This window comes from Oncorhynchus tshawytscha, linkage group LG22 (assembly GCF_018296145.1).
Source record: "Oncorhynchus tshawytscha isolate Ot180627B linkage group LG22, Otsh_v2.0, whole genome shotgun sequence".
Classification (NCBI taxonomy): Eukaryota; Metazoa; Chordata; class Actinopteri; order Salmoniformes; family Salmonidae; genus Oncorhynchus; species Oncorhynchus tshawytscha.
Window position 1 is genome coordinate 36,950,081 of NC_056450.1, and position 27,405 is coordinate 36,977,485.

Below are 27,405 nucleotides of genomic sequence, written 5' to 3' on the forward strand. Positions count from 1 at the left end.
TGGTCCAGTAAGTCAGGTGTCTGCGGCACGGTCTGTCTGAGTCTCATGGTCCAGTACCTGAGGTTATCTGAGGCAGTGGGTCCACCTCCATGATGAAGTCATTCTTGAGGCAGAGGAAGCCCACGATGGAGAACAGGTAGACCAGGATGATGGCCAGCAGGGCAGTGAGCAGGATGGAGCGCCCATTCCGAGTCACACTCTTTATCACGTTGAACAGCGTCTCCTCTCGGTAGATCAGATCAAACAGCTACACACACACAACAAAAAGAGCAAAAACAAATCCTAGGGTCTTTGTGTGTATGTAGATGTGTGTGTACGCTGAATGATGTAATGCCAGGTGATTGGTACTTATTGCCAGTAATATTATTAACATAACGTTGTGAGTCATAAGGGTCACCCACCAGGAAGCTGTAGAACAGCTCGTGGACACAGAGGCCCAGGGTGCTGGTCAGAACGTAGGCCAGGTGATACAGGAACTCCACGTCCATCACCATCGCACGGTAGCCCATGATAAATGTCCCGTTGTTGCCCACAAAGCTCACCACAAACACTATCTTATTTATCAGCTGTGGAGAGGAACAGATGAACAGTCATTGGATCACCATGTTGTCATTGATATTCAGCATATTTATCGATAAGTTTAACAGAACCCGGCTCTAAGCCTACGAGACCAATCCTAACCTCCACATAAATGTTTCACTTAGTCTCCCAGTTGGAATTAACTCAAGTGAGGCTTACATTGAGGGTTCCCAGTAGGATGAGAGTGGGACCGATGCCAAAGTGGTAGATGGAGCGCAGTATAAGGGCCACGGTAAAGGGCCTGAGGCCGTAACCCTGGGAGAACATTCCCATGACAGACAGACCCAGGAAGCCCCAGAACAGCATGGACAGCATTGAATCGTCTATCGCACCTAGGGGACAGCAATCACAACATGAAACATTTAGTTTCTTTGTCTTCAATAAGTACACAGGATGAGGATTCTGGGAACACACCAGTGGAGGCTGCTGAGGGGAGGGCAGCTCATACCACTCCATTCCAGCCATTGTTATAAAACACGGTTTTCATATGTCTGGTATCATTCCATTCCAGACATTATTATGAGCCGTCCTCTCCTCAACAGCCTCCACTGACACACACAAGCCTCACCTTGGCCTGAGTCGTAGGGGTAGAAAAACGCGATGATGAGGTTGATGAAGACGGCCAGGTTAAAGGAGATGCTGCCCCAGGTGCTCATCCTGCGAGAGAACCAAAACAGCACCGGCATACCTGAAACACAAACACCCTTCAGTGCTTCTACACCTGCATTGCTTGCTGTTTGGGGTTTTAGGCTGGGTTTCTGTACAGCACTTTGAGATATCAGCTGATGTACGAAGGGCTATATAAATACATTTGATTTGATTTTATCACCACACAGCATCCGTGTGAGTGACAGAGAGTGAGTGAGTGAGAGAGAGAGAGTGTGTGAGTGAGTGAGTGAGTGAGTGAGTGAGTGAGTGAGTGAGTGAGTGAGTGAGAGAGTGTGTGAGTGTGTGAGTGAGTGAGTGAGTGAGTGAGTGAGTGAGTGAGTGAGTGAGTGAGTGAGTGAGTGAGTGAGTGAGTGAGTGATTAAAGCCAGTAGAACTTGGACAGCGGCATCAGAAGAGCCAAGCTTATATTTTAATAATTTAGACACTTTTATCCAGAGCGACATTTAGTGTATTCATCTTAAGATAGCTAGTTGGGACAACCACATATCACAGTCATAGTAAGTAGATCTTGGCCTCAATAAGTAGTTATCAGCGAAGTCAGTCTCAGTAGAAAAAGACAGGTGCGAGTGTTAGTTTCTGGAATTGTTTTTGCTTACTGCGAAGCTTCTTCTGCCATTCCATCTCGTTGTGGAGGAAGGAGGCCTGTTGGAAGAAGTGTGTGACCTTGCTGCCCTGCTCGTCCTGCTCAGTGGTGTTGAACACACGGAACTTGGACTCCTCCATCAGGAACTCACAGATGGGATGAATGGGGAACACGATCTGCTCCATGCTGCGGTCCTCACGCACAATCTGACCGGAAGACAGGCGGACAGGGACAAGTTAGGACAGTGGTCTTTTGCAGTCGGGCACTTCAGTTCGAGTGAACTTCAGACTATTCACAATGAGCAAGCTTGACTACTGTAGTACGGGGTGAATTGAGGGGAGAAGTGTGGCTGTGGAGACCTCTATCTGTGAAGTGTGTTGGTCATAGAACTCCAGTGGGTCCTGCTCCTCGATCTCCAACGGCACCGTAGATTTCAACATCTGAGAGAGAGGTCTGTTGTTCAGGTTCAGCTGCAGGAAGTCAACAGGAGAAACAGAGGTTCAGCTGCAGGAAGTCAACAGGAGAAACAGAGGTTCAGCTACAGGAAGTCAACAGGAGAAACAGAGGTTCAGCTACAGGAAGTCAACAGGAGAAACAGAGGTTCAGCTGCAGGAAGTCAACAGGAGAAACAGAGGTTCAGCTGCAGGAAGTCAACAGGAGAAACAGAGGTTCAGCTGCAGGAAGTCAACAGGAGAAACAGAGGTTCAGCTACAGGAAGTCAACAGGAGAAACAGAGGTTCAGCTGCAGGAAGTCAACAGGAGAAACAGAGGTTCAGCTACAGGAAGTCAACAGGAGAAACAGAGGTTCAGCTACAGGAAGTCAACAGGAGAAACAGAGGTTCAGCTGCAGGAAGTCAACAGGAGAAACAGAGGTTCAGCTGCAGGAAGTCAACAGGAGAAACAGAGGTTCAGCTGCAGGAAGTCAACAGGAGAAACAGAGGTTCAGCTGCAGGAAGTCAACAGGAGAAACAGAGGTTCAGCTACAGGAAGTCAACAGGAGAAACAGAGGTTCAGCTACAGGAAGTCAACAGGAGAAACAGGTTCAGCTGCAGGAAGTCAACAGGAGAAACAGAGGTTCAGCTGCAGGAAGTCAACAGGAGAAACAGAGGTTCAGCTACAGGAAGTCAACAGGAGAAACAGAGGTTCAGCTACAGGAAGTCAACAGGAGAAACAGAGGTTCAGCTGCAGGAAGTCAACAGGAGAAACAGAGGTTCAGCTACAGGAAGTCAACAGGAGAAACAGAGGTTCAGCTGCAGGAAGTCAACAGGAGAAACAGAGGTTCAGCTGCAGGAAGTCAACAGGAGAAACAGGTTCAGCTGCAGGAAGTCAACAGGAGAAACAGAGGTTCAGCTGCAGGAAGTCAACAGGAGAAACAGAGGTTCAGCTGCAGGAAGTCAACAGGAGAAACAGGTTCAGCTGCAGGAAGTCAACAGGAGAAACAGGTTCAGCTGCAGGAAGTCAACAGGAGAAACAGAGGTTCAGCTGCAGGAAGTCAACAGGAGAAACAGGTTCAGCTGCAGGAAGTCAACAGGAGAAACAGAGGTTCAGCTACAGGAAGTCAACAGGAGAAACAGAGGTTCAGCTGCAGGAAGTCAACAGGAGAAACAGAGGTTCAGCTGCAGGAAGTCAACAGGAGAAACAGAGGTTCAGCTGCAGGAAGTCAACAGGAGAAACAGAGGTTCAGCTGCAGGAAGTCAACAGGAGAAACAGGTTCAGCTGCAGGAAGTCAACAGGAGAAACAGAGGTTCAGCTACAGGAAGTCAACAGGAGAAACAGAGGTTCAGTACAGGAAGTCAACAGGAGAAACAGAGGTTCAGCTGCAGGAAGTCAACAGGAGAAACAGAGGTTCAGCTACAGGAAGTCAACAGGAGAAACAGAGGTTCAGCTACAGGAAGTCAACAGGAGAAACAGAGGTTCAGCTACAGGAAGTCAACAGGAGAAACAGAGGTTCAGCTACAGGAAGTCAACAGGAGAAACAGAGGTTCAGCTGCAGGAAGTCAACAGGAGAAACAGAGGTTCAGCTACAGGAAGTCAACAGGAGAAACAGAGGTTCAGCTACAGGAAGTCAACAGGAGAAACAGAGGTTCAGCTACAGGAAGTCAACAGGAGAAACAGAGGTTCAGCTACAGGAAGTCAACAGGAGAAACAGAGGTTCAGCTGCAGGAAGTCAACAGGAGAAACAGAGGTTCAGCTACAGGAAGTCAACAGGAGAAACAGAGGTTCAGCTACAGGAAGTCAACAGGAGAAACAGAGGTTCAGCTACAGGAAGTCAACAGGAGAAACAGAGGTTCAGCTACAGGAAGTCAACAGGAGAAACAGAGGTTCAGCTGCAGGAAGTCAACAGGAGAAACAGAGGTTCAGCTACAGGAAGTCAACAGGAGAAACAGAGGTTCAGCTACAGGAAGTCAACAGGAGAAACAGAGGTTCAGCTACAGGAAGTCAACAGGAGAAACAGAGGTTCAGCTACAGGAAGTCAACGGAAGAAACTCTCCTGCTCTTTTTGAACTTTTCCTGTTGAAAAACAATATCCCAGTAATGTACACACGCTTAAAGGTAAAATAAAATATATAGTTTGAGCACCTTCTACCCCCCCAAGAAGACTGGAGTAGGACTAACAACATCAGAGAGCATCATTAGTGAATCAAAACATCCTGGCTTTCCCCATTCAGCTTGTGTTTCCATTCTAGATCCACAGCTACTCCTTCCAAGGCATGGTTTATGTTAAACCGTTTCCAGGCATATAAACGAAGTACGGATATGCAAATATCCCCATTTGACGGCATGATGCTTGCAATGCCAGGATAGTAGGTTTGATTCCCGGTCCCACTCATATGTAAAAAAAAAATAAATAAATAAATAAATAAAAATAATGTTTTAAAAAAAAATGTATGCTCAGATGACTAAGACGCTTTGGATAAAAGCGTCTGCTAATTATCTTATTATATTAAAATCCGTTGTTAAACAAAGATTGCAGTGAGTCTGCTACCATTGATGCGAGCAGCTGTAGCATAGACGTAGAGGTAATGTGAAGGGAGGCCGTTCACAGGACAACTTCCTCCAATTAATAAGAAAACCAGATACACTGAAACCTTGTACAAACGAACAGACTTTAAAATAAACACACGTTAGAAAGGCTACAAAGAATGAACAGACAAACGTGATGAAACGAGAGCGAGAAACACTGACCATAGAGGATATACCCTCCTCTCCTGCTTCGGTCCTCTTTGCAGGTTTCAGCAGATTGAGCAGGATCTTATTGTGCCTCGCCAGCTGACCAAAACATGGCCCACAATCATAAGCATAACAGGTGAAAGCATTATTCTCTAACATTAACTAATTACGTTATTAAAGGAGTGCATCAATATACTTCGTTAATCTGAAGAGGACCATTACCTGAAGTGCCAGGATGTAAATGTTGTGGCCGACCTCTTGAGGTGACACCACTCCAACTTCACACTCACTCTCCTGCTGATAGGCTTTCTTTATCACCTCTACCTGGGGGCAGAGTAGAATACTGATGTAGGCTGACGTCTACTGTACAATTCTGTACCGTTCAGTGTGTGGCCGTTTTAGAGGCTAGTTATAAAGAAGAATGAGGAGAAAGAATAAGAGATGGGTCTTTGCTCTGACCAGTTCCCGAGGTCGGAGGTTAAACAGTATCCTCTCTGCATTCTCGTTGTCATGGCGACTCTCCATCAGAGCCAGCAGCAGCTTGGAGGCGTTGTCCTGGAAACAGGAGAAATAATACCGTCACTGACCATGTCATTTCAGAGGTACGACACAGAGAGGAGTTTCAGTTTCATCACCCGTAGGACACAGATCTATATTTATAAAGTAGAACAACAGGAAGGGAACCTTGAGCTGCAGCACCATCTCCATGCGGTAACAACACAGAGGACTGATGTCATTCAGTATGAGGGCTGTGATGATGTCGATGCCGTTGGACTCATGGGCCACTATACAGGTCTACAGAAACAGACAGTTATTATCACAACATGACAAAGTATCTGTGTTATGTCTTTAACCTCACAGAACTTTTAATAAACCTAATTTCTGGCGGTATTATCAAAGTATCTGTGTTATGTCTTTAACCTCACAGAACTTTTAATAAACCTAATTTCTGGCGGTATTATCAAAGTATCTGTGTTATGTCTTTAACCTCACAGAACTTTTAATAAACCTAATTTCTGGCGGTATTATCAAAGTATCTGTGTTATGTCTTTAACCTCACAGAACTTTTAATAAACCTAATTTCTGGCGGTATTATCAAAGTATCTGTCTGAAGAAAAAAAAAACTATTCTGTCGAACTGTGTGCGATTATCTGACCTGGTTCTCGTGGCAGGGGCCCTGGCAGTACTCTGTGAGCGTCTCCAGGGTCTGGGTGATGAGGACCACGTTGCTCTCGTTAATGTAGAGGCCCAGCAGGCCCAGGCCTCCTGTGGTGCTGCCACACATGACATCCAGAAACTGCAGTGTCTCACACACCAGGTTGTAGTTGGTCTTGTTGTTCTGGCAGCGCAGGAAGTTCTGGGAGGGAAAGGGAAGGATGGTCAGTCATGTTGGGTCGCTGGGTTAAACAGACCATTTTCAGTTTCATCACCCGTAGCTACCTCATAGGTGAGTTTTCTATAATGACGACTGACTGTTTAGACCTCAGCAGAGAATACATTGCAGTAGTATCAGTAACAGTAGTAGTAGTAACAGTAGTAGTAACAGTAGCAGTAACAGTAGCAGTAACAGTAGTAGAACCAGTAGTAGTAGTAGCAACAGTGTCAGTAGTAGTAGCAGTAGCAGTAGTAGTAGCAGTAGTAGTAGTAGCAGCAGTATCAGTAGTAGTAGCAGTATCAGTAGTAGCAGCAGTAGAAGCAGTAGTAGTAGTAGCAGTAGTAGTAGCAGTATCAGTAGTAGTAGTAGCAGTATCAGTAGTAGTAGCAGTAGTAGGAGTATCAGTAGTAGTAGGAGTAGCAGCAGTATCAGTAACAGTAGTAGCAGCAGTAGTAGGAGTAGCAGTATCAGTAGTAGTAGTAAATAGTAGTAGTAGTATTAGTAGTAGCAGTAGTAGTAGCAGCAGTATCAGTAGTAGCAGCAGTAGTAGTATCAGTGGTAGCAGCAGTATCAGTAGTAACAGCAGAAGTATCAGTAGCAATAGTAGTATCAGTTTCAGTATCAGTATTATCAATAGTAGTAGTAGCAGTAGCAGTAACAGTAGTCGTAGCAGTAGTAGTAGTAGTAACAGTAGTGGTAGTAGCAGTAACAGTGGTAGTAGCAGTAGTGGTAGTAGTAACAGTAGCATAAGTAGTAATGGTAGTAGTAGCAGTAACAGTAGTAGTAGCAGTCTTAGTAGTAATGGTAGTAGTAGTAACAGTAGTTGTAACAGTAGTAGTAGTAATAGTAGTAACAGTAGCAGTAACAGTAGTAGCAGTAACAATAGTAGTGGTCGTAGTAGTAACAGCAGTAACAGTAGTAGTAGTAACAGCAGTAACAGTAGTGGTAGTAATGGTAGTAGCAGTAACAGTAGTAGTGGTAGCAGCAGTAACAGTAGCAGTAACAGTAGTAGCAGTAGTAGTAACAATGGTAGTAGTAGTGGTGGTAGCAGTAGTAGTAGTGGTGGTAGTGGTAGTAGCGGTAACAGTAGCTGTTTCAGCTGAATCAGTGGTGCTTGTTCTGCCTCTCACCCACCTGTAGGTCCTGGTTGTGATTCTCACAGAGCAGCTGGAGGAAGCGTAGGATGGGTTTCATGATGATAACTGCAGGGCCCATCTCTGTCTCTTGCTGATCAGACTCAGAGGCCGGGACAACAGAGCCAGGTAGAACCGACCCATCAGAGCCTGGCAGGAGACATACCAGGGAGGGAACCATGAACGAAGTGAAATGTAATATAATATATATAAGTGAAATACAATATACCCTAACCATATAGACTTACGTACAATACGTAGTCATTGACACACAATCATAGTTTTTTCTGTAAATTACAATAATTATTTCATAACCACGACAGTTGAAACCTGCATTTGACTATCTGAGATCAGAGTAGTGTCCCTCTCACCAGTCTGAAGGTCTTTGTTAGTCATCTCTCCCACGCTGACTGATACGTTGGCCTTGATGTCCATCTGAGCGTTTATCATCCGGTCGTGGAGGACCTTGAAGAATTTCTCTGACTTGTTGTCCCCCATCATCAGCTTGTAGAAGGAGTTCTGAAGAAAATCCACAAAAATGATTAGTGTGTTGCCCCCCTCCAGTAGTCCTAAGGCCATCTGGGTGCTCTCCTGTGTTATAGCCTACCTGTATCTCTGTGTTGCCCCCCTCCAGTAGTCCTAAGGCCATCTGGGTGCTCTCCTGTGTTATAGCCTACCTGTATCTCTGGGTTGCCCCCTCCAGTAGTCCTAAGGCCATCTGGGTGCTCTCCTGTGTTATAGCCTAACTGTATCTCTGTGTTGCCCCCCTCCAGTAGTCCTAAGGCCATCTGGGTGCTCTCCTGTGTTATAGCCTACCTGTATCTCTGTGTTGCCCCCCTCCATCAGACATATGGCCATCTGGATGCTCTCCTGGAAAATCTTGTTGTTCTTGGTACTCATTATGAGGTCGGTGAAGAGCTTAGTCCCACCCTCCCTGTCCAGATGACACTGAATAGCAGCTACAGCCACCCAGTCCCTTTCCTGCTCAGCACCTAGACATACACATTAACTCATTAACACACACTGTAAACAGGAACACAGTATAAATAGGAACACAATCAGTATAGACATGCACATTAACACACTGTAAATAGGAACAGTCAGTAATAATCTTGTTCTAAGCTGAATATAAACAAACCTGTTGCTCCAAGTTCAACCAGCTCTGCCTTGTTGTTCTTCTTGTTGGTGAACAGGTAGTTCTGTAGCAGCACCTTCCTCAGTGCAATCCCCTTATTGATGAGAAATTCAGTCACAAAAAAACATGGTTAGATTCTTACCCAAATAGTACCTCAATTACACACCTTCATAAAACCTTTATTAAATGGACTCAGATATTCTACTGGTCAATCTACCAGACCTACACTGACTGGTCATTGAGTCTTCACCTTCTCGTCAAAGTCCAGTGTACGTATGAGCATCTCCTGCAGAATCCTCAGAACCTTGATACAGAGCTTCTCGTCGGAGTTCATCAGGGCTTTAGTGTGCTGAATCAGTCTGGGCCACAGGTACACAGTGACAATGTTAGACCTCTGCCAACTCTTACCAAGACTTGCTCCACTCTATTGAACTAAAACTATTCATTGGAATGCCCTTTAACTTCGCATTTGGAAAAATGTGTATCTGTAAATTCCACTGCGCTGGTAAATAAATACACCCTCCCCACCTCAGAAGGGCAGACCCTTGGCTTACTTTGAGATGAAGCCTCCTGATTCGCAGCATTGCCGTGCATCCGTTCCCTCCAGGAAGAGGAGTTCAGGTTGCTGCAGGACATCCACCAGAACAGACAGCTCTGCGTTCAACAGCGGCTTCAGACGCTGCTCCAGAGTCCCGATGATGTCCTGAACATGAATCAAATCTAGCTTTAATTTTTAATTTTTATTATTAAAATATCAACACACAATACGATAAAAGATGGAGATAACATCAGTGTTGAGGAACAATGTTTACAGGCAAACAGAGAGAAGGGACAGGGTTATAACCCCGCTGGGTCAAACACCAAACCCTCAAGAACAGTGAAGAGACAGAGAGAAGGGACAGGGTTATAACCCCGCTGGGTCAAACACCAAACCCTCAAGAACAGTGAAGAGACAGAGAGAAGGGACAGGGTTATAACCCCGCTGGGTCAAACACCAAACCCTCAAGAACAGTGAAGAGACAGAGAGAAGGGACAGGGTTATAACCCCGCTGGGTCAAACACCAAACCCTCAAGAACAGTGAAGAGACAGAGAGAAGGGACAGGGTTATAACCCCGCTGGGTCAAACACCAAACCCTCAAGAACAGTGAAGAGACAGAGAGAAGGGACAGGGTTATAACCCCGCTGGGTCAAACACCAAACCCTCAAGAACAGTGAAGAGACAGAGAGAAGGACCAGGGTTATAACCCCGCTGGGTCAAACACCAAACCCTCAAGAACAGTGAAGAGACAGAGAGAAGGGACAGGGTTATAACCCCGCTGGGTCAAACACCAAACCCTCAAGAACAGTGAAGAGACAGAGAGAAGGGACAGGGTTATAACCCCGCTGGGTCAAACACCAAACCCTCAAGAACAGTGAAGAGACAGAGAGAAGGGACAGGGTTATAACCCCGCTGGGTCAAACACCAAACCCTCAAGAACAGTGAAGAGACAGAGAGAAGGGACAGGGTTATAACCCCGCTGGGTCAAACACCAAACCCTCAAGAACAGTGAAGAGACAGGGAGAAGGGACAGGGTTATAACCCCGCTGGGTCAAACACCAAACCCTCAAGAACAGTGAAGAGACAGAGAGAAGGGACAGGGTTATAACCCCGCTGGGTCAAACACCAAACCCTCAAGAACAGTGAAGAGACAGAGAGAAGGGACAGGGTTATAACCCCGCTGGGTCAAACACCAAACCCTCAAGAACAGTGAAGAGACAGAGAGAAGGGACAGGGTTATAACCCCGCTGGGTCAAACACCAAACCCTCAAGAACAGTGAAGAGACAGAGAGAAGGACCAGGGTTATAACCCCGCTGGGTCAAACACCAAACCCTCAAGAACAGTGAAGAGACAGAGAGAAGGGACAGGGTTATAACCCCGCTGGGTCAAACACCAAACCCTCAAGAACAGTGAAGAGACAGAGAGAAGGGACAGGGTTATAACCCCGCTGGGTCAAACACCAAACCCTCAAGAACAGTGAAGAGACAGAGAGAAGGGACAGGGTTATAACCCCGCTGGGTCAAACACCAAACCCTCAAGAACAGTGAAGAGACAGAGAGAAGGGACAGGGTTATAACCCCGCTGGGTCAAACACCAAACCCTCAAGAACAGTGAAGAGACAGGGAGAAGGGACAGGGTTATAACCCCGCTGGGTCAAACACCAAACCCTCAAGAACAGTGAAGAGACAGAGAGAAGGGACAGGGTTATAACCCCGCTGGGTCAAACACCAAACCCTCAAGAACAGTGAAGAGACAGAGAGAAGGGACAGGGTTATAACCCCGCTGGGTCAAACACCAAACCCTCAAGAACAGTGAAGAGACAGGGAGAAGGGACAGGGTTATAACCCCGCTGGGTCAAACACCAAACCCTCAAGAACAGTGAAGAGACAGAGAGAAGGGACAGGGTTATAACCCCGCTGGGTCAAACACCAAACCCTCAAGAACAGTGAAGAGACAGAGAGAAGGGACAGGGTTATAACCCCGCTGGGTCAAACACCAAACCCTCAAGAACAGTGAAGAGACAGAGAGAAGGGACAGGGTTATAACCCCGCTGGGTCAAACACCAAACCCTCAAGAACAGTGAAGAGACAGAGAGAAGGGACAGGGTTATAACCCCGCTGGGTCAAACACCAAACCCTCAAGAACAGTGAAGAGACAGAGAGAAGGGACAGGGTTATAACCCCGCTGGGTCAAACACCAAACCCTCAAGAACAGTGAAGAGACAGAGAGAAGGGACAGGGTTATAACCCCGCTGGGTCAAACACCAAACCCTCAAGAACAGTGAAGAGACAGAGAGAAGGGACAGGGTTATAACCCCGCTGGGTCAAACACCAAACCCTCAAGAACAGTGAAGAGACAGAGAGAAGGGACAGGGTTATAACCCCGCTGGGTCAAACACCAAACCCTCAAGAACAGTGAACAAACAGAGAGAAGGGACAGGGTTATAACCCCGCTGGGTCAAACACCAAACCCTCAAGAACAGTGAACAAACAGAGAGAAGGGACAGGGTTATAACCCCGCTGGGTCAAACACCAAACCCTCAAGAACAGTGAACAAACAGAGAGAAGGGACAGGGTTATAACCCCGCTGGGTCAAACACCAAACCCTCAAGAACAGTGAAGAGACAGAGAGAAGGGACAGGGTTATAACCCCGCTGGGTCAAACACCAAACCCTCAAGAACAGTGAAGAGACAGAGAGAAGGGACAGGGTTATAACCCCGCTGGGTCAAACACCAAACCCTCAAGAACAGTGAAGAGACAGAGAGAAGGGACAGGGTTATAACCCCGCTGGGTCAAACACCAAACCCTCAAGAACAGTGAAGAGACAGAGAGAAGGGACAGGGTTATAACCCCGCTGGGTCAAACACCAAACCCTCAAGAACAGTGAAGAGACAGAGAGAAGGGACAGGGTTATAACCCCGCTGGGTCAAACACCAAACCCTCAAGAACAGTGAAGAGACAGAGAGAAGGGACAGGGTTATAACCCCGCTGGGTCAAACACCAAACCCTCAAGAACAGTGAAGAGACAGAGAGAAGGGACAGGGTTATAACCCCGCTGGGTCAAACACCAAACCCTCAAGAACAGTGAAGAGACAGAGAGAAGGGACAGGGTTATAACCCCGCTGGGTCAAACACCAAACCCTCAAGAACAGTGAAGAGACAGAGAGAAGGGACAGGGTTATAACCCCGCTGGGTCAAACACCAAACCCTCAAGAACAGTGAAGAGACAGAGAGAAGGGACAGGGTTATAACCCCGCTGGGTCAAACACCAAACCCTCAAGAACAGTGAAGAGACAGAGAGAAGGGACAGGGTTATAACCCCGCTGGGTCAAACACCAAACCCTCAAGAACAGTGAAGAGACAGGGTTATAACCCCGCTGGGTCAAACACCAAACCCTCAAGAACAGTGAAGAGACAGAGAGAAGGGACAGGGTTATAACCCCGCTGGGTCAAACACCAAACCCTCAAGAACAGTGAAGAGACAGAGAGAAGGGACAGGGTTATAACCCCGCTGGGTCAAACACCAAACCCTCAAGAACAGTGAAGAGACAGAGAGAAGGGACAGGGTTATAACCCCGCTGGGTCAAACACCAAACCCTCAAGAACAGTGAAGAGACAGAGAGAAGGGACAGGGTTATAACCCCGCTGGGTCAAACACCAAACCCTCAAGAACAGTGAAGAGACAGAGAGAAGGACCAGGGTTATAACCCCGCTGGGTCAAACACCAAACCCTCAAGAACAGTGAAGAGACAGAGAGAAGGGACAGGGTTATAACCCCGCTGGGTCAAACACCAAACCCTCAAGAACAGTGAACAAACAGAGAGAAGGGACAGGGTTATAACCCCGCTGGGTCAAACACCAAACCCTCAAGAACAGTGAACAAACAGAGAGAAGGACCAGGGTTATAACCCCGCTGGGTCAAACACCAAACCCTCAAGAACAGTGAAGAGACAGAGAGAAGGGACAGGGTTATAACCCCGCTGGGTCAAACACCAAACCCTCAAGAACAGTGAAGAGACAGAGAGAAGGGACAGGGTTATAACCCCGCTGGGTCAAACACCAAACCCTCAAGAACAGTGAAGAGACAGAGAGAAGGGACAGGGTTATAACCCCGCTGGGTCAAACACCAAACCCTCAAGAACAGTGAACAAACAGAGAGAAGGGACAGGGTTATAACCCCGCTGGGTCAAACACCAAACCCTCAAGAACAGTGAAGAGACAGAGAGACGGAGGCCAAGGAATTTTCCCACTGCTCTTTCTGTTGTGGCTATGGCTGAATAAAGTGATGGACACAGGAGGGGAATGGGAGCAGGGTGGATTATGGGTCCAACCTGCAGCTTCTCAATGATGTTCTTGTAGTCCCAGGGGTTGTTGGGGGCGGAGGGGCGGCTGGAGCGGGTGGAGCTCTTGTAGTTGGGGTTGGAGCGGGACAGAGAGTTGAGGGAACTGCTGCTCAGCATGGTGGTGATCTGAGACTCCAGGTCCAGAGGCAGGGATATGGAGCGGTTCTTCGCTGCACACATAAGATTGGAGAAAGTCATCATTAAGATCAAAAGGTACTCCCATTCAAACGATGTAGAACAATCTTAAGTTATATTTACAAACCTTTATTTAAACTAGGCAAGTCAGTTAAGAACAAATTCTCATTTGCATTGACAGCCTAGGAACGGTAGGTTAACTGCCTGTTCAGGGGCAGAACGACAGATTTTTACCTTGTCAGCTCGGGGATTTGATCTTGCAACCTTTCGATTACTAGTCCAACGCTCTAACCACTAGGCTACCTGCTGCCCCTGACTTAATTTGACCTTGTGTGTAGGCCCTGTATACCCCTGACTGTAGCCCACCTCTGGGCCTTGTATACCCCTGACTGTAGCCCACCTCTGGGCCTTGTATACCCCTGACTGTAGCCCACCTCTGGGCCCTGTATGCCCCTGACTGTAGCCCACCTCTGGGCCCTGTATACCCCTGACTGTAGCCCACCTCTGGGCCCTGTATACCCCTGACTGTAGCCCACCTCTGGGCCCTGCAGTAGGTCCGTCTCACCTGTCAGAGCCAGGGTACGGATGCAGGTCTCCACCAGGCCTCTGTGTTGCTGCTGCAGCCAGGGACATTCCAGCAGACGCATGCTAGACTGGAGCAGCTGCGTTACTGTGGTGTGGTGAGTCTGGTTAAAGGCACAGAGGATATCAGAGTCACACAATGAGAATTCATTACACTTCCTGACTACACAAACACTGTAAGACAATACACAGGCTCTACAGTAAACGTTATATCATGACAAAGCCTCTGAGTAGGCAGCAGCAGTGTGCTGACCTGTAGAGAGGTGCTGTTTTCAGAGAAGGGGGAGCTGAAGAAGGTATTGATGGTGTCAAACACCACGTTGATGATGTACTTCTCCAGGATGGGGTCAGTCAGACGCTTCTCTCTCTTGTTACACACCTAGAGGGATTAGAGAGGACAAGAACTATAGAAGAAAGGCCGGGGTCACTTTACCCAAAGACCCACGGGTCAGGTCAGGCAGTATGACCCTGCCAGGGCCCTCTGTTTCACGCCATCATGCGACATGCCTGCATTTGAACCTTTTTATTTAAAGCCTTTTCACCAAACTGTCCTCTTATCTTTTTTATGTCAGATGGTCCAGCTCCATCCTCAGACAATCGCTTTCATGTTTGATGTCATTCTCATTTCTGGAAAAGACTTAAAATACAGGATACAATCTTGCCGTGTCATGTGATTGCGCAAAACACAGAGAGGATGAGACTTGTGGGTGAGAGTGGTCCCATTGATTGGGGAGTGAGACTTACCCTGGCCATGTCCACGATGAAGTCCTCAAACAGTTTCCAGATGTGGTTGCTGGTGTAAATCTCCTTCATCTCTACCTCTGTGTCTACGTAGCAGTGGTTCACAAAGTTCACATAGGCAACCTTCACCTGAGGAACACACACACACACACAGCTGGGTCAGCCATCTTTACATTTTGTAATGACAATGTTAACACTACCTTTGCAGGTATATGTACGCAGATCATTGCATGCTGTTGTGTTTTTTTCTAAATGAGGATAATGTAGGCTACTAACTAATGAATTATATGCCTATTCCATTTGAGACATACCTCTGTGATACAGTCCTCGTGTGTGACCACTCTCACCACGTCCTCTAGGGGCAGCAGCGAGGTACATTTGATCTCTGTGTAAACGTTCTTGCCCTCAGCGCAGGCAGATAGCAGCTCCACCAGAGAGATGTGGTAGCGCAGGGGGCTGTGCTCCTGAACCCCCTCCCTGGACTCTGCCATCAGCTCCAGCATGGTGGAAAATGACGCCTTGTCATTATAAAACACCACCACATCCTCACCGGCGTTGGTTAACTAGAGGGGAGACGACCACACCGTGTGAGATGAACAGTTACGTCATTATCGATGTGAGTCATGTGGCTGGATGTGGTTCATCTGTTATTTTAGTAGTGTTTTACACACAAACTTTGGATTGTAAAACAGACGAGACAAGATAAACATGGAAAAAAAATGCAGCATTATTTACAACTTTTAGAGGTTGATTCCATACCAATTAAAAAGTCAGGGTTAACAATGCATTGTGGGGGAAGGTTCCTTACCTCAGTCATAATCATGTCCTGACACTTCTTCACATACTTCCCCTCGGCCTTGATGATGGTGTGCAGGAAGTTGAGGTACTGGACGTGGCGTCCGTGAGTGGCCAGGCAGTGGACGAAGTGCTGCAGCACGTTCTCACTGATCTCTGTACACAGTTGGTAGTTATTACTGAAGATGTGCTGAACCGTTTCAGCCTCCATGAGCTGGGGGGGGTAGAGAGAAAGAGAAACAGGTAAAGGGAGAGAGCGAGAGAAGGAGCGAGTGGAAGGGAGAGAGAGAGCGAGGGAGAAAGGGGGAGAGAGAGCGAGTGAGAGAGGGGAAGGAAGGAAGGAAGGAAGGGAAGAAGGAAGGAAGGAAGGAAGGAAGGAAGGAAGGAAGGAAGGAAGGAACAGAGAGAAAGAGAGAGGTGGAAGGGACAGAGAGAAAGAGGGGAAAGGGAGAGAGGGGGAATGGGGAGAGAAATGGGGAGGGGAGAGAGGGAGCAAGAGGATGAGAAGGAAGGGGAAGAGAGGGGGAGAAGGGAGAGAGAGGGAGAGAGAGGAAGGGAGAGAGGGAAAGGGGGGAGATGGTTCATTATTACGTCTGATGAGAATAGGATGGATTGAAGTGGAAAACAACATGGTGTGTGAATTCACTCACTCCTGGGTTCAGGAAGAGGCTGAGGTTCTTATGAAGCAGCACCTGGTTCTCCAGGTTCCCCATGCAGAACTTCTGCAGGAACAGGTGAGTGCACCTGATGATCCCTTGCATCTTGGTGTCATGCTGAGAACCAGGAAAGTGAGTGAGTGAGAGGGAGAGAGAGACAGTGAGGAGAGAGTGAGTGAGAGAGAGAGACAGAGAGAGAGAGAGAGAGAGAGAGAGAGAGAGAGAGAGAGAGGAGAGAGAGAGAAGAGAGAGAGAAAGAGAGAGAGACAGAGAGAGAGACAGGAGAGAGAGAGAGAGAGACAGAGAGAGAGACAGAGAGAGAGACAGAGAGAGACAGAGAGACAGAGAGAGAGAAAGAGAGAAAGAGAGAGAGACAGAGAGAGGCCATGTTATTTAGGGTGGCTTTAAATAACAACACCGGGATGTTTTAGTAGATATGTTAGTATTGGACTATGTGTTTTGTTGTCAGTGTGGGGGTAAGGCACTGTTCATGTACATCCCTCACCTGATCATATGACACCTGCAGCAGGTCCAGCATCACTTTGTGGGCTCCCATGTTCTTCAGGAGTCTCTGCTGCTTCTTCCACACCCCCGTGCTGCACATCTTATTCAGACGATCCATGATCTGGAGGAAACAGAATGTCTTCAGAAATACAGCCCAACACTACTCCGCGGGGACTATGGGACATGCTAACCTGGGTGAAGGAAAACGTGACAGCTCCAATGGAAAAGATACACACCTCTCTGACTTTCTGGTAGTTCTCATTGCTCTTATCCAACTGCTCTTTCTTCAGGGTCACATCCTCTAAGTCCATCTAAAAGGAAATCAGAAGTGCTGTTAGCACGGTGTTAGTTCCTACACTAAGTGCTGTTAGCACGGTGTTAGCAAGGTGTTAGGTCCAACACCGCCTCGCTTCGCGTTCCTAGGAAACTATGCAGTTTTTTGTTTTTTTACGTGTTATTTCTTACACTAGTACCCCAGGTCATCTTAGGTTTCTTTACATACAGCCGACAAGAACTACTGAATATAAGATCAGCTCAACTCACCATCAGTGCTGTTTTTAGCATCCTGAGTTCTGTTACAACCAGTGTAACCGAGTGGATCACATGCAGCACCAAAAAAAAAAAAAAAAAACGACTCAGAAAAAGAGGGAAACGAAGCGGTCTTCTGGTCAGACTCCGGAGACGGGCACATCGTGCACCACTCCCCAGCATTCTTCTTGCCAATGTCCAGTCTCTTGACAACAAGGTTGATGAAATCCGAGCAAGGGTAGCATTCCAGAGGGACATCAGAGACTGTAACGTTCTCTGCTTCACGGAAACATGGCTAACTGGAGAGATCCGAAGCGGTGCAGCCAGCGGGTTTCTCCACGCATCGCGCCGACAGAAACAAACATCTTTCTGGTAAGAAGAGGGGCGGGGGCGTATGCCTTATGGCCAACGTGACATGGTGTGATGAAAGAAACATACAGGAACTCAAATCCTTCTGTTCACCTGATTTAGAATTCCTCACAATCAAATGTAGACTGCATTATCTACCAAGAGAATTCTCTTCGATTATAATCACAGCCGTATATATCCACCAAGCAGCTGATGGCTCTGGTGAACTTTATTTAACTCTCTGCAAACTGGAAAGATTTATCCGGAGGCTGCATTCATTGTAGCTGGGGATTTTAACAAGGCTAATCTGAAAACAAGACTCCCTAAATTTTATCAGCATATGTTGCGCAACCAGGGGTGGAAAGACCTTGGATCATTGTTACCTAACACTACGCATATAAGGCCCTGCCCCGTTCGGAAAAGCTGACCACTACTCCATTTTGTTGATCCCTGCCTACAGACAGAAACTAAAACAAGAAGCTGCTGTCTGTCCAACGCTGGTCCGACCAAGCTGACTCCACACTCCAAGACTGCTTCCATCACGTGGACTGGGAGATGTTAGTCAGACAACAACACACTACGCTGCTGTTCATTAGCACGTTGAAGATGTCGTTCCCATAGCAACGATTAAAACATTCCTAACCAGAAACCGTGGATTGATGCTGAAACTGAAGGCGAACCACTGCTTTTAATCAGGGCAAGGTGTCTGGTAACATGGCTGAATACAAACAGTGCAGCTATTCCCTCCGCAAGGCTATCAAACAAGCTAAGCGCCAGTACAGAGACAAAGTAGAATCTCAATTCAACGGCTCAGACACAAGAGGTATGTGGCAGGGTCTACAGTCAATCACGGACTACAGGAAGAAACCCAGCCCAGTCACGGACCAGGATGTCTTGCTCCCAGGCAGACTAAATAACTTTTTGCCCGTGTTGAGGTACAGTGCCACTGACACGGCCTAAGTGCTCCTTCACCGCAGCAGTGAGTAAGACATTTAAACGTGTTCCTCGCAAGGCTGCAGGCCCAGACGGCATGCCCTGCATGCGCAGACCACGTGTGTTTACGGACATATTCAATCAATCCCTATACCAGTCTGCTGTTCCCACTTCCTGCTTCAAGAGGGCCACCATTGTTCCTGTTCCCAAGAAAGCTAAGGTACACTAAGTGCTGCACTCACATCCGTCACATGGTGCTTTAGTTCAAGGACCATATCACCTACCCTAGTGCTGCTTACCGCCCAAATAGGTCCACAGGATGCAATCTCAACCACACTGCACACTGCCCTAACCCATCTGGACAAGAGGAATGTTGTGAGAATGCTGTTCATCGTTCAGCTACACAACACCATAGTGCCTCCAAGCACGGTGTTCGAGTTCTCTACACTGCAACTGGGTGCTGACTTCCTACGGGCCGCCCCCAGGTGGTGAGGGTAGGCAACAACATCTCCTCCCCGCTGATCCTCAACACTGGGGCCTAAGTGCTGCCCTCTCCTGTACTCCCTGTTCACCCACGACTGCGTTAGTTGCACGCCTCCAACTCAATCATCAAGTTTGCTGACGACACAGCAGTGGTAGGCTTGATTTCGGCCTACAGGGAGGAGGTGAGGGCCCTCGGAGTGTGGTGTCAGGAAAATAACCTCACACTCAACGTCAACAAAACTAAGGAGATGATTGTGGACTTCAGGAAACAGCAGAGGGAACACCCCCCATCCACATCGATGGAACAGTAGTGGAGAGGGTAGCAAGTTTTAAGTTCCTCGGCATACACATCACAGACAAACTGAATTGGTCCACTCACACAGACAGCATCGTGAGGAAGGCGCAGCAGCGCCTCTTCAACCTCAGGAGGCTGTTAGCTTGTCACCAAAAGCACTCACAAACTTCTACAGATGCACAATCTGCATCCTGGCGGGCTGTTCACCGCCTGGTATGGCAACTGCACCGCCCTCAAGTGCTGTTCTGCACAACGCATCACCGGGGGTGCCCTCCAGGTTCACCACCCGATGCTACAGGTGCTAAAGATCATCAAGGACATCAACCACGAGCCACTGCCTGTTCACCCCGCTGCCATCCAGAAGGCACTACAGGTGCATGCTGGGACGAGAGACTGAAAAACAGCTTCTATCTCAAGGCCATCAGCTGTTAAACAGCCACCACTATTGAGTGGCTACTGCCAACACACTGTCAATGACACTGACTCTACTCCAGCCACTTTAATCATGGGAATCGATGGGAAATGATGTAAATATATCACTAGCCACTTTAAACAATGCTGTTATATAATGTTACTTACCCTACATTGTTCATCTCATATGCATACGTTGATACTGTGCTATATCATCGACTGCATCCTTATGTAATACATGTATCACTAGCCACTTTAACTATGCCACTTGGTTTACATACTTATCTCATATGTATATACTGCTGATATCATCTACTGTATCTTGCCTATGCTGCTCTGTACCATCACTCATTCATATATCCTTATGTACATATTCTTTATCCCCTTACACTGTGTATGACAGTAGTTTTTTTTGGAATTGTTAGTTAGATTACTTGCTCGTTATTACTGCATTGTCGGAACTAGAAGCACAAGCATTTCGCTACACTCGCATTAACATCTGCTAACCATGTGTATGTGACAAATAAAATTTGATTTGATTTGATTTGATTTGAACACTAAGTGCTGTTAGCACGGTGTTAGTTCCTACACTAAGTGCTGTTAGCACGGTGTTAGTTCCTACACTAAGTGCTGTTAGCACGGTGTTAGTTTCTACACTAAGTGCTGTTAGCACTGTGTTAGTTTCTACACTAAGTGCTGTTAGCACGGTGTTAGTTTCTACACTCAGTGCTGTTAGCACGGTGTTAGTTTCTACACTCAGTGCTGTTAGCACGGTGTTAGTTTCTACACTCAGTGCTGTTAGCACGGTGTTAGTTTCTACACTCAGTGCTGTTAGCACGGTGTTAGTTTCTACACTCAGTGCTGTTAGCACGGTGTTAGTTTCTACACTAAGTGATGTTAGCACGGTGTTAGTTTCTACACTAAGTGCTGTTAGCACGGTGTTAGTTTCTACACTAAGTGATGTTAGCACGGTGTTAGTTCCTACACTAAGTGCTGTTAGCATGGTATTAGCAAGGTGTTAGTTCCTACACTAAGTGCTGTTAGCACGGTGTTATTTCCTACACTAAGTGCTGTTAGCACGGTGTTAGTTCCTACACTAAGTGCTGTTAGCACGGTGTTAGTTCCTACACTAAGTGCTGTTAGCACGGTGTTAGTTCCTACACTAAGTGCTGTTAGCACGGTGTTAGTTCCTACACTAAGTGCTGTTAGCACGGTGTTAGTTCCTACACTAAGTGCTGTTAGCACGGTGTTAGTTCCTACACTAAGTGCTGTTAGCACGGTGTTAGTTCCTACACTAAGTGCTGTTAGCACGGTGTTAGTTCCTACACTAAGTGCTGTTAGCACGGTTTAGTTCCTACACTAAGTGCTGTTAGCACGGGTCAGTTCCTACACTAAGTGCTGTTAGCACGGTGTTATTTCTACACTAAGTGCTGTTAGCACGGTGTTAGTTCCTACACTAAGTGCTGTTAGCACGGTGTTAGTTTCTACACTAAGTGCTGTTAGCACGGTGTTAGTTTCTACACTAAGTGCTGTTAGCACGGTGTTAGTTCCTACACTAAGTGCTGTTAGCACGGTGTTAGTTCCTACACTAAGTGCTGTTAGCACGGTGTTAGTTCCTACACTGGTAATAATAGAGTTTCTTCAATCTAAAGCCCTCACCTCTACATTTTCATTTTTGTCCTTCTTCCCCTCCCCTCCTCCAGAGCCGCTCTTCTTGTCCACCCAGAGCTCAGACTTCTCCACCATGGTGCGGAGAAGGTCAAGGTCACTCTTTATCAGCTTGTAGTTATCAACATCCTGCCCCGAGATCAACAACTGGACCTGAGGACAACATGGAGAGAATTTCAGAGAGACCAGGAAACAAAGATAGCAAGAATATATAGATACTGTATAAGAACGAGATGGCAATAGAGTACTTGACGATACTGTACCAAGTTTATATTGGAGTGCAGGTCATTATTGTTTGTTTATTATTTGTTTGCCTTCAGTGATTTCATCATTTTGAATTGATCTCCTTACCTGTTTAAAGGTGTGCAGCACCTCCTGTCTCTGGCTGAAGTGCTTGAAGAGCAGCTGGAGGGCCCCAGACACCAGTGGAGGGTAATCATGCATGGTGAGGTGGATCAACACCCTCAAGAACATTCGACCTCCCTCATCATCCACCTCTAGTATGCTGTTCCCCTTCCTGATAGGAGGGCACAGTCACGGGTTAGCATGCTGTTACCCTGTCTGACAGGAGGACACAGTCACGGGTTAGCATGCTGTTACCCTTCCTGACAGGAGGACACAGTCACGGGTTAGCATGCTGTTCCCCTTCCTGACAGGAGAACACAGTCACGGGTTAGCATGCTGTTACCCTTCCTGACAGGAGGACACAGTCATGGGTTAGTATGTGCTCCTCTGTATCTCAGCTCTTGCAATACCAAGATTGTGGTTTCAATTCCCGGGACTGCCCATATGTAAAATGTATGCACGCATGAATGTAAGTTGCTTTGAATAAAGGCATCTGCTAAATGACTTATATTATTATTATAACAACAACAACATGTTCTGGAGAAGGACTTCAGTAGTGAACCTACCCCACACCAAACATGGCCTCTGCCTGATCTCCTATGTGCTGCAGGTTGATGGTGGCTGTTTAAAGATAGAGTTAAGGATGTGATTTATTGAGGTGGAGAGAAGCTGTTCAAAGAAGAATAATGTAGACAGCAATGGGTCCCTTAAAATAGCCACTGCACTACCTGCTTGCTCCATTGATGTTGTAGCATCGGCATCTGCCATGGGATAAACATCAACAAACTCCTTCTTGAAGACAGACAGCAGGAAGGAGAGCCGGTAGTCCAGGCGGACATTCAGGATAAACTGAAGATCAACAAGAGAAAGACAGAACAGCGCTTAGCATTAAAAGGGATCCATGAAGGGCTATGACTTGTTTTCCATTACAAGCATAAACACAACCCTATGAGAAGATGCCGTAGCTTCCGGTAGGTTTATCCAACCTGCAGGATTTCCAGTATTTTCAACTTGGTGTCCATGACGGTGATGTCCTGTTTGCCGATGCTGTCCTTGCTGCGGTTCGGTCCTTCTATAATGGAAACACTCCTCCCTGGACCTCCAAACATGGACTGTTTCCTGGTCAGTACCATGGTGGACATCATCTGACCCACGCTATGGATGGAACGCTTCATGTTCCTTCCTAAAACACAGAATGGGAGATGTAAAGAACCCTGAAACCCCTTCATTATTACGGAGATGGTGAAAAGCATTGAGGAAACCCGAATATGAACGTCAGTTGTACCGTTAGTTTGTTTTTCAGAAAATGTGTGGTAATTCTCCCCTAATACTGTTGAATGCAGAGAAGAGGTGTTTCTTATCCTCTTACCACTGCCATCGTCCTGGAGCACAGGGTGAAGGGAAGGGTTGGGAATACAGTCAATGATTCCCAGAAGAGTGCGTGTCAACCTCAGCAGCTCAAAGAAACTGTAGAAGCCGAAGTAGATGAGGTGTCTGGCCAGGCTCACCACCTGAGGGGACAGAACATTCTAGCAGTTATCATTCTAGCAGTTATCATTCTAAAGTGGTAGCGAGCCAGAGAGTTCTTGTACCATTACCAAATATAGGTGTTTTTGAGGTATTCACAGTATTGTTATAAATGGGAATAGGAATGATGAGGGAATTGACACCTCATAGGTGAGTTTGTTCTTTTCCTCGTCAGCGAAGGGTAAGTCGTCATTGAGGACGTTGTTGAGGTACTCCTCCATGAACACCATGGTGTTGGCAAACTTGTTCTTCTTATTGTCCCGCAAGTCATCCATGTTGGAATCATAACTAAGCAAGGGAAGCGATAAAGAAATACACAGCCTTAGTTAAACCGTACCTCAATGTGCACAATGGAATGTTCTGGGAAAAAATGCTTGAAGTCTCACTCTTTAATTGTGATGGAGGTTGGGATCTCTGTCCACAGACGTGCAAACTTGACAGGGGTCACCAGCTCCTGAGGGTCTCGGTCGACGTGCGTGTGCAGCATGAGTCTGCAGAAGGAGGCTCTGAGGTCAAAGGGCAGCGTCTCGTCCATCATACACAGGAAGATGAGTTCCACATCCAGCTGCTTAGAGATCTCACCTATGGCCAGGTACTGGCGGTCCAGACATATCCGAGCATACAGCTTTAGCTGGTACCTGCAGGGACAAAGGGAAAGGTTTGAGAATGAAGCATACACAAGACTTCATCAAAGTAGGTCACAGAGTTTAAATACTTCAGATTAGTACAATTTCATGTTCACATGACCTTTAGTAACAGTACATTCCCATATCTAGACCTAAGGGAAGGGGTGCAACTCTCACTTTCACAGTGGACTCCCGCATTATGAAATTGCATTTTTGTCCTCCCCCCAGTTTTAGCATTGCACTGTGATACCAAACATGGCAACGGTGTGCTTTAGGACCATGCGGATGCCTCAGAGAGGTCAGGTAGGCAAAGCTGGTGTATAGGACCAGCATGGGAGAGATGAACAGCGGCAGCTGCTGTCTGTTACTACGCTCTTTCAATGAGTTGTGAATGTAAGCAGAGCAGAAACTGGCTCCTCTTTAGTTGACTGACCTAGCTGGCAAGGTAACTGCTGTTTGACAGGGGGAGGGGGGAGTATTTATTCCCAGTGCTGAGCTAGTAGTGTAACTGACATGTTTACGTTAGCTAATGTTTCATTCCCTCTCGACTGAAGTGAATGAACTACTAGCAGCTTGCTAGTAGCTACCATAGCCAGTTGAGCTCTAGCTAGCCTCTAATTATCTGTCAGGTAGCAGTATCTAACAGCTCGCGTGTATGGACATGTTTTGTAGCCTTTGTTTTGTCCCATTTCAACAGAAGTCAATTTGGTTATGTACCATTAGCTAGAGCTAGCCAAAAGTTAACGCTAACGCTAGCTAGCTCATTAACCTTAGGTAATATTTTTGTCTCAATCCACACTAGACCACACTAGGCCAAATGATTGAAAACCGATATTGTATTTGTTTTTTTCAGCGCAATGTGAGTTGTTATTAGTCAGTATAGCAATGTAACTTTATTGATCTGTCAGTTTCCCTAATTAATTCACTACTTTTCACACTGACACGGTATAAACAGCTCTACAGGCTTCACTGTCACGGTACGCAGTCAATACACAACACTATGCTCATAATGTCCCAGCAGGATCAGACAACCAGGGAAGACCAGTCTACGGAGCTCAGGTGAATTTAGCTGAATATTATAACAATAAGCGAATGGATACAAAGTTCCATCTCGGGTTGATGGCTACAGTCTGGGATCAGGGTATAATGGTAATTTAAATTATTTAACCATTTTTATTCTTGGATAATATAATGTATAAATGTACACCAAGGTAATTCTTTGTCATGACTCATCTGGGCAGGATCAGATGGTGACAGGGGTCTCATCAGGGTCAGGCAGTCAGGGAAGACCAGTCTGTGATGGCGCTGAGGTCAGGCAGTCAGGGAAGACCCGTCTGTGACGGCGCTGAGGTCAGGCAGTCAGGGAAGCCCAGTCTGTGACGGCGCTGAGGTCAGGCAGTCAGGGAAGCCCAGTCTGTGACGGCGCAGAGGTCAGGCAGTCAGGGAAGCCCAGTCTGTGAGCTGAGGTCGCAGTCAGGAAGCCCAGCTGAGGTCAGGCAGTCAGGAAGCCCAGTCTGTGACGGCGCAGAGCTGAGGTCAGGCAGTCAGGGAAGCCCAGTCTGTGACGGCGCAGAGCTGAGGTCAGGCAGTCAGGGAAGCCCAGTCTGTGACGGCGCAGAGCTGAGGTCAGGCAGTCAGGGAAGCCCCGTCTGTGACGGCGCTGAGGTCAGGCAGCCAGGGAAGCCCAGTCTGTGACGGAGCTGAGGTCAGGCAGCCAGGGAAGCCCAGTCTGTGACGGAGCAGAGGTCAGGCAGTCAGGGAAGCCCAGTCTGTGACGGCGCAGAGCTGAGGTCAGGCAGTCAGGAAGCCCAGTCTGTGACGGCGCGGAGCTCAGGGAAGCCCAGTCTGTGACGGCGAGGTCAGGCAGTCAGGGAAGCCCAGTCTGTGACGGAGCAGAGGTCATGCAGCTAGGGAAGACCCAGTCTGTGACGGAGCAGAGGTCAGGCAGTCAGGGAAGACCAGTCTGTGACGGAGCAGAGGTCATGCAGCTAGGGAAGACCAGTCTGTGACGGAGCAGAGGTCAGGCAGCTAGGGAAGACCAGTCTGTGACGGAGCAGAGGTCAGGCAGCTAGGGAAGACCAGTCTGTGACGGAGCAGAGGTCAGGCAGCTAGGGAAGACCAGTCTGTGACGGAGCAGAGGTCAGGCAGCTAGGGAAGACCAGTCTGTGACGGAGCAGAGGTCAGGCAGCTAGGGAAGACCAGTCTGTGACGGAGCAGAGGTCAGGCAGCTAGGGAAGACCAGTCTGTGACGGAGCAGAGGTCAGGCAGCTAGGGAAGACCAGTCTGTGACGGAGCAGAGGTCAGGCAGCTAGGGAAGACCAGTCTGTGACGGAGCTGAGGTCAGGCAGCTAGGGAAGACCAGTCTGTGACGGAGCTGAGGTCAGGCAGTCAGGGAAGACCAGTCTGTGACGGCGCAGAGGTCAGGCAGTCAGGGAAGACCAGTCTGTGACGGAGCTGAGGTCAGGCAGTCAGGGAAGACCAGTCTGTGACGGCGCAGAGGTCAGGCAGTCAGGGAAGACCAGTCTGTGACGGCGCAGAGGTCAGGGAAGACCAGTCTGTGACGGCGCTGAGGTCAGGCAGTCAGGGAAGACCAGTCTGTGACGGCGCAGAGGTCAGGCAGTCAGGGAAGACCAGTCTGTGACGGCGCTGAGGTCAGGCAGTCAGGGAAGACCAGTCTGTGACGGCGCTGAGGTCAGGCAGTCAGGGAAGACCAGTCTGTGACGGCGCAGAGCTGAGGTCAGGCAGTCAGGGAAGCCCAGTCTGTGACGGAGCTGAGGTCAGGCAGTCAGGGAAGCCCAGTCTGTGACGGAGCAGAGGTCATGCAGCTAGGGAAGACCCGTCTGTGACGGAGCAGAGGTCATGCAGCTAGGGAAGACCAGTCTGTGACGGAGCAGAGGTCATGCAGCTAGGGAAGACCAGTCTGTGACGGAGCAGAGGTCAGGCAGCTAGGGAAGACCAGTCTGTGACGGAGCAGAGGTCAGGCAGCTAGGGAAGACCAGTCAAATCAAATCAAATCAAATCAAATTTTATTTGTCACATACACATGGTTAGCAGATGTTAATGCGAGTGTAGCGAAATGCTTGTGCTTCTAGTTCCGACAATGCAGTAATAACGAGCAAGTAATCTAACTAACAATTCCAAAAAAAAAAACTACTGTCTTATACACAGTGTAAGGGGATAAAGAATATGTACATAAGGATATATGAATGAGTGATGGTACAGAGCAGCATAGGCAAGATACAGTAGATGATATCAGTACAGTATATACATATGAGATAAGTATGTAAACCAAGTGGCATA

General features: G+C 47.6%; 1 protein-coding gene across 4 annotated transcripts in view; it reads right to left on the reverse strand.

Annotated features, from left to right (window-relative positions):
* Positions 1-27,405, reverse strand: part of LOC112221364 (inositol 1,4,5-trisphosphate receptor type 3-like) — a 62,027-nt gene that overhangs the window by 6,321 nt on the left and 28,301 nt on the right. For 3 of the 4 annotated variants that reach the window (XM_042304148.1, XM_042304146.1, XM_042304147.1), the window contains exons 19-52: positions 23,866-24,117; positions 23,623-23,767; positions 23,322-23,463; positions 22,939-23,135; positions 22,681-22,801; positions 22,519-22,573; positions 21,959-22,124; positions 21,599-21,760; positions 17,178-17,252; positions 16,943-17,062; positions 16,432-16,554; positions 15,795-15,995; positions 15,298-15,549; positions 14,990-15,115; positions 14,499-14,624; positions 14,229-14,349; positions 13,517-13,698; positions 9,200-9,348; positions 8,896-9,004; positions 8,649-8,739; positions 8,327-8,502; positions 7,882-8,029; positions 7,512-7,660; positions 6,159-6,359; positions 5,687-5,797; positions 5,462-5,557; positions 5,225-5,326; positions 5,018-5,101; positions 2,191-2,301; positions 1,845-2,037; positions 1,148-1,267; positions 739-911; positions 402-566; positions 58-247 (exon numbers count right to left, since the gene is read on the reverse strand). In XM_042304148.1, the coding sequence (XP_042160082.1) occupies positions 58-247; positions 402-566; positions 739-911; positions 1,148-1,267; positions 1,845-2,037; positions 2,191-2,301; positions 5,018-5,101; positions 5,225-5,326; positions 5,462-5,557; positions 5,687-5,797; positions 6,159-6,359; positions 7,512-7,660; positions 7,882-8,029; positions 8,327-8,502; positions 8,649-8,739; positions 8,896-9,004; positions 9,200-9,348; positions 13,517-13,698; positions 14,229-14,349; positions 14,499-14,624; positions 14,990-15,115; positions 15,298-15,549; positions 15,795-15,995; positions 16,432-16,554; positions 16,943-17,062; positions 17,178-17,252; positions 21,599-21,760; positions 21,959-22,124; positions 22,519-22,573; positions 22,681-22,801; positions 22,939-23,135; positions 23,322-23,463; positions 23,623-23,767; positions 23,866-24,117 (4,934 nt within the window). The remainder of the gene's footprint in view (positions 1-57; positions 248-401; positions 567-738; positions 912-1,147; positions 1,268-1,844; positions 2,038-2,190; positions 2,302-5,017; positions 5,102-5,224; positions 5,327-5,461; positions 5,558-5,686; positions 5,798-6,158; positions 6,360-7,511; positions 7,661-7,881; positions 8,030-8,326; positions 8,503-8,648; positions 8,740-8,895; positions 9,005-9,199; positions 9,349-13,516; positions 13,699-14,228; positions 14,350-14,498; positions 14,625-14,989; positions 15,116-15,297; positions 15,550-15,794; positions 15,996-16,431; positions 16,555-16,942; positions 17,063-17,177; positions 17,253-21,598; positions 21,761-21,958; positions 22,125-22,518; positions 22,574-22,680; positions 22,802-22,938; positions 23,136-23,321; positions 23,464-23,622; positions 23,768-23,865; positions 24,118-27,405) is intronic. The other variant, XM_042304149.1, reaches the window with a different exon arrangement.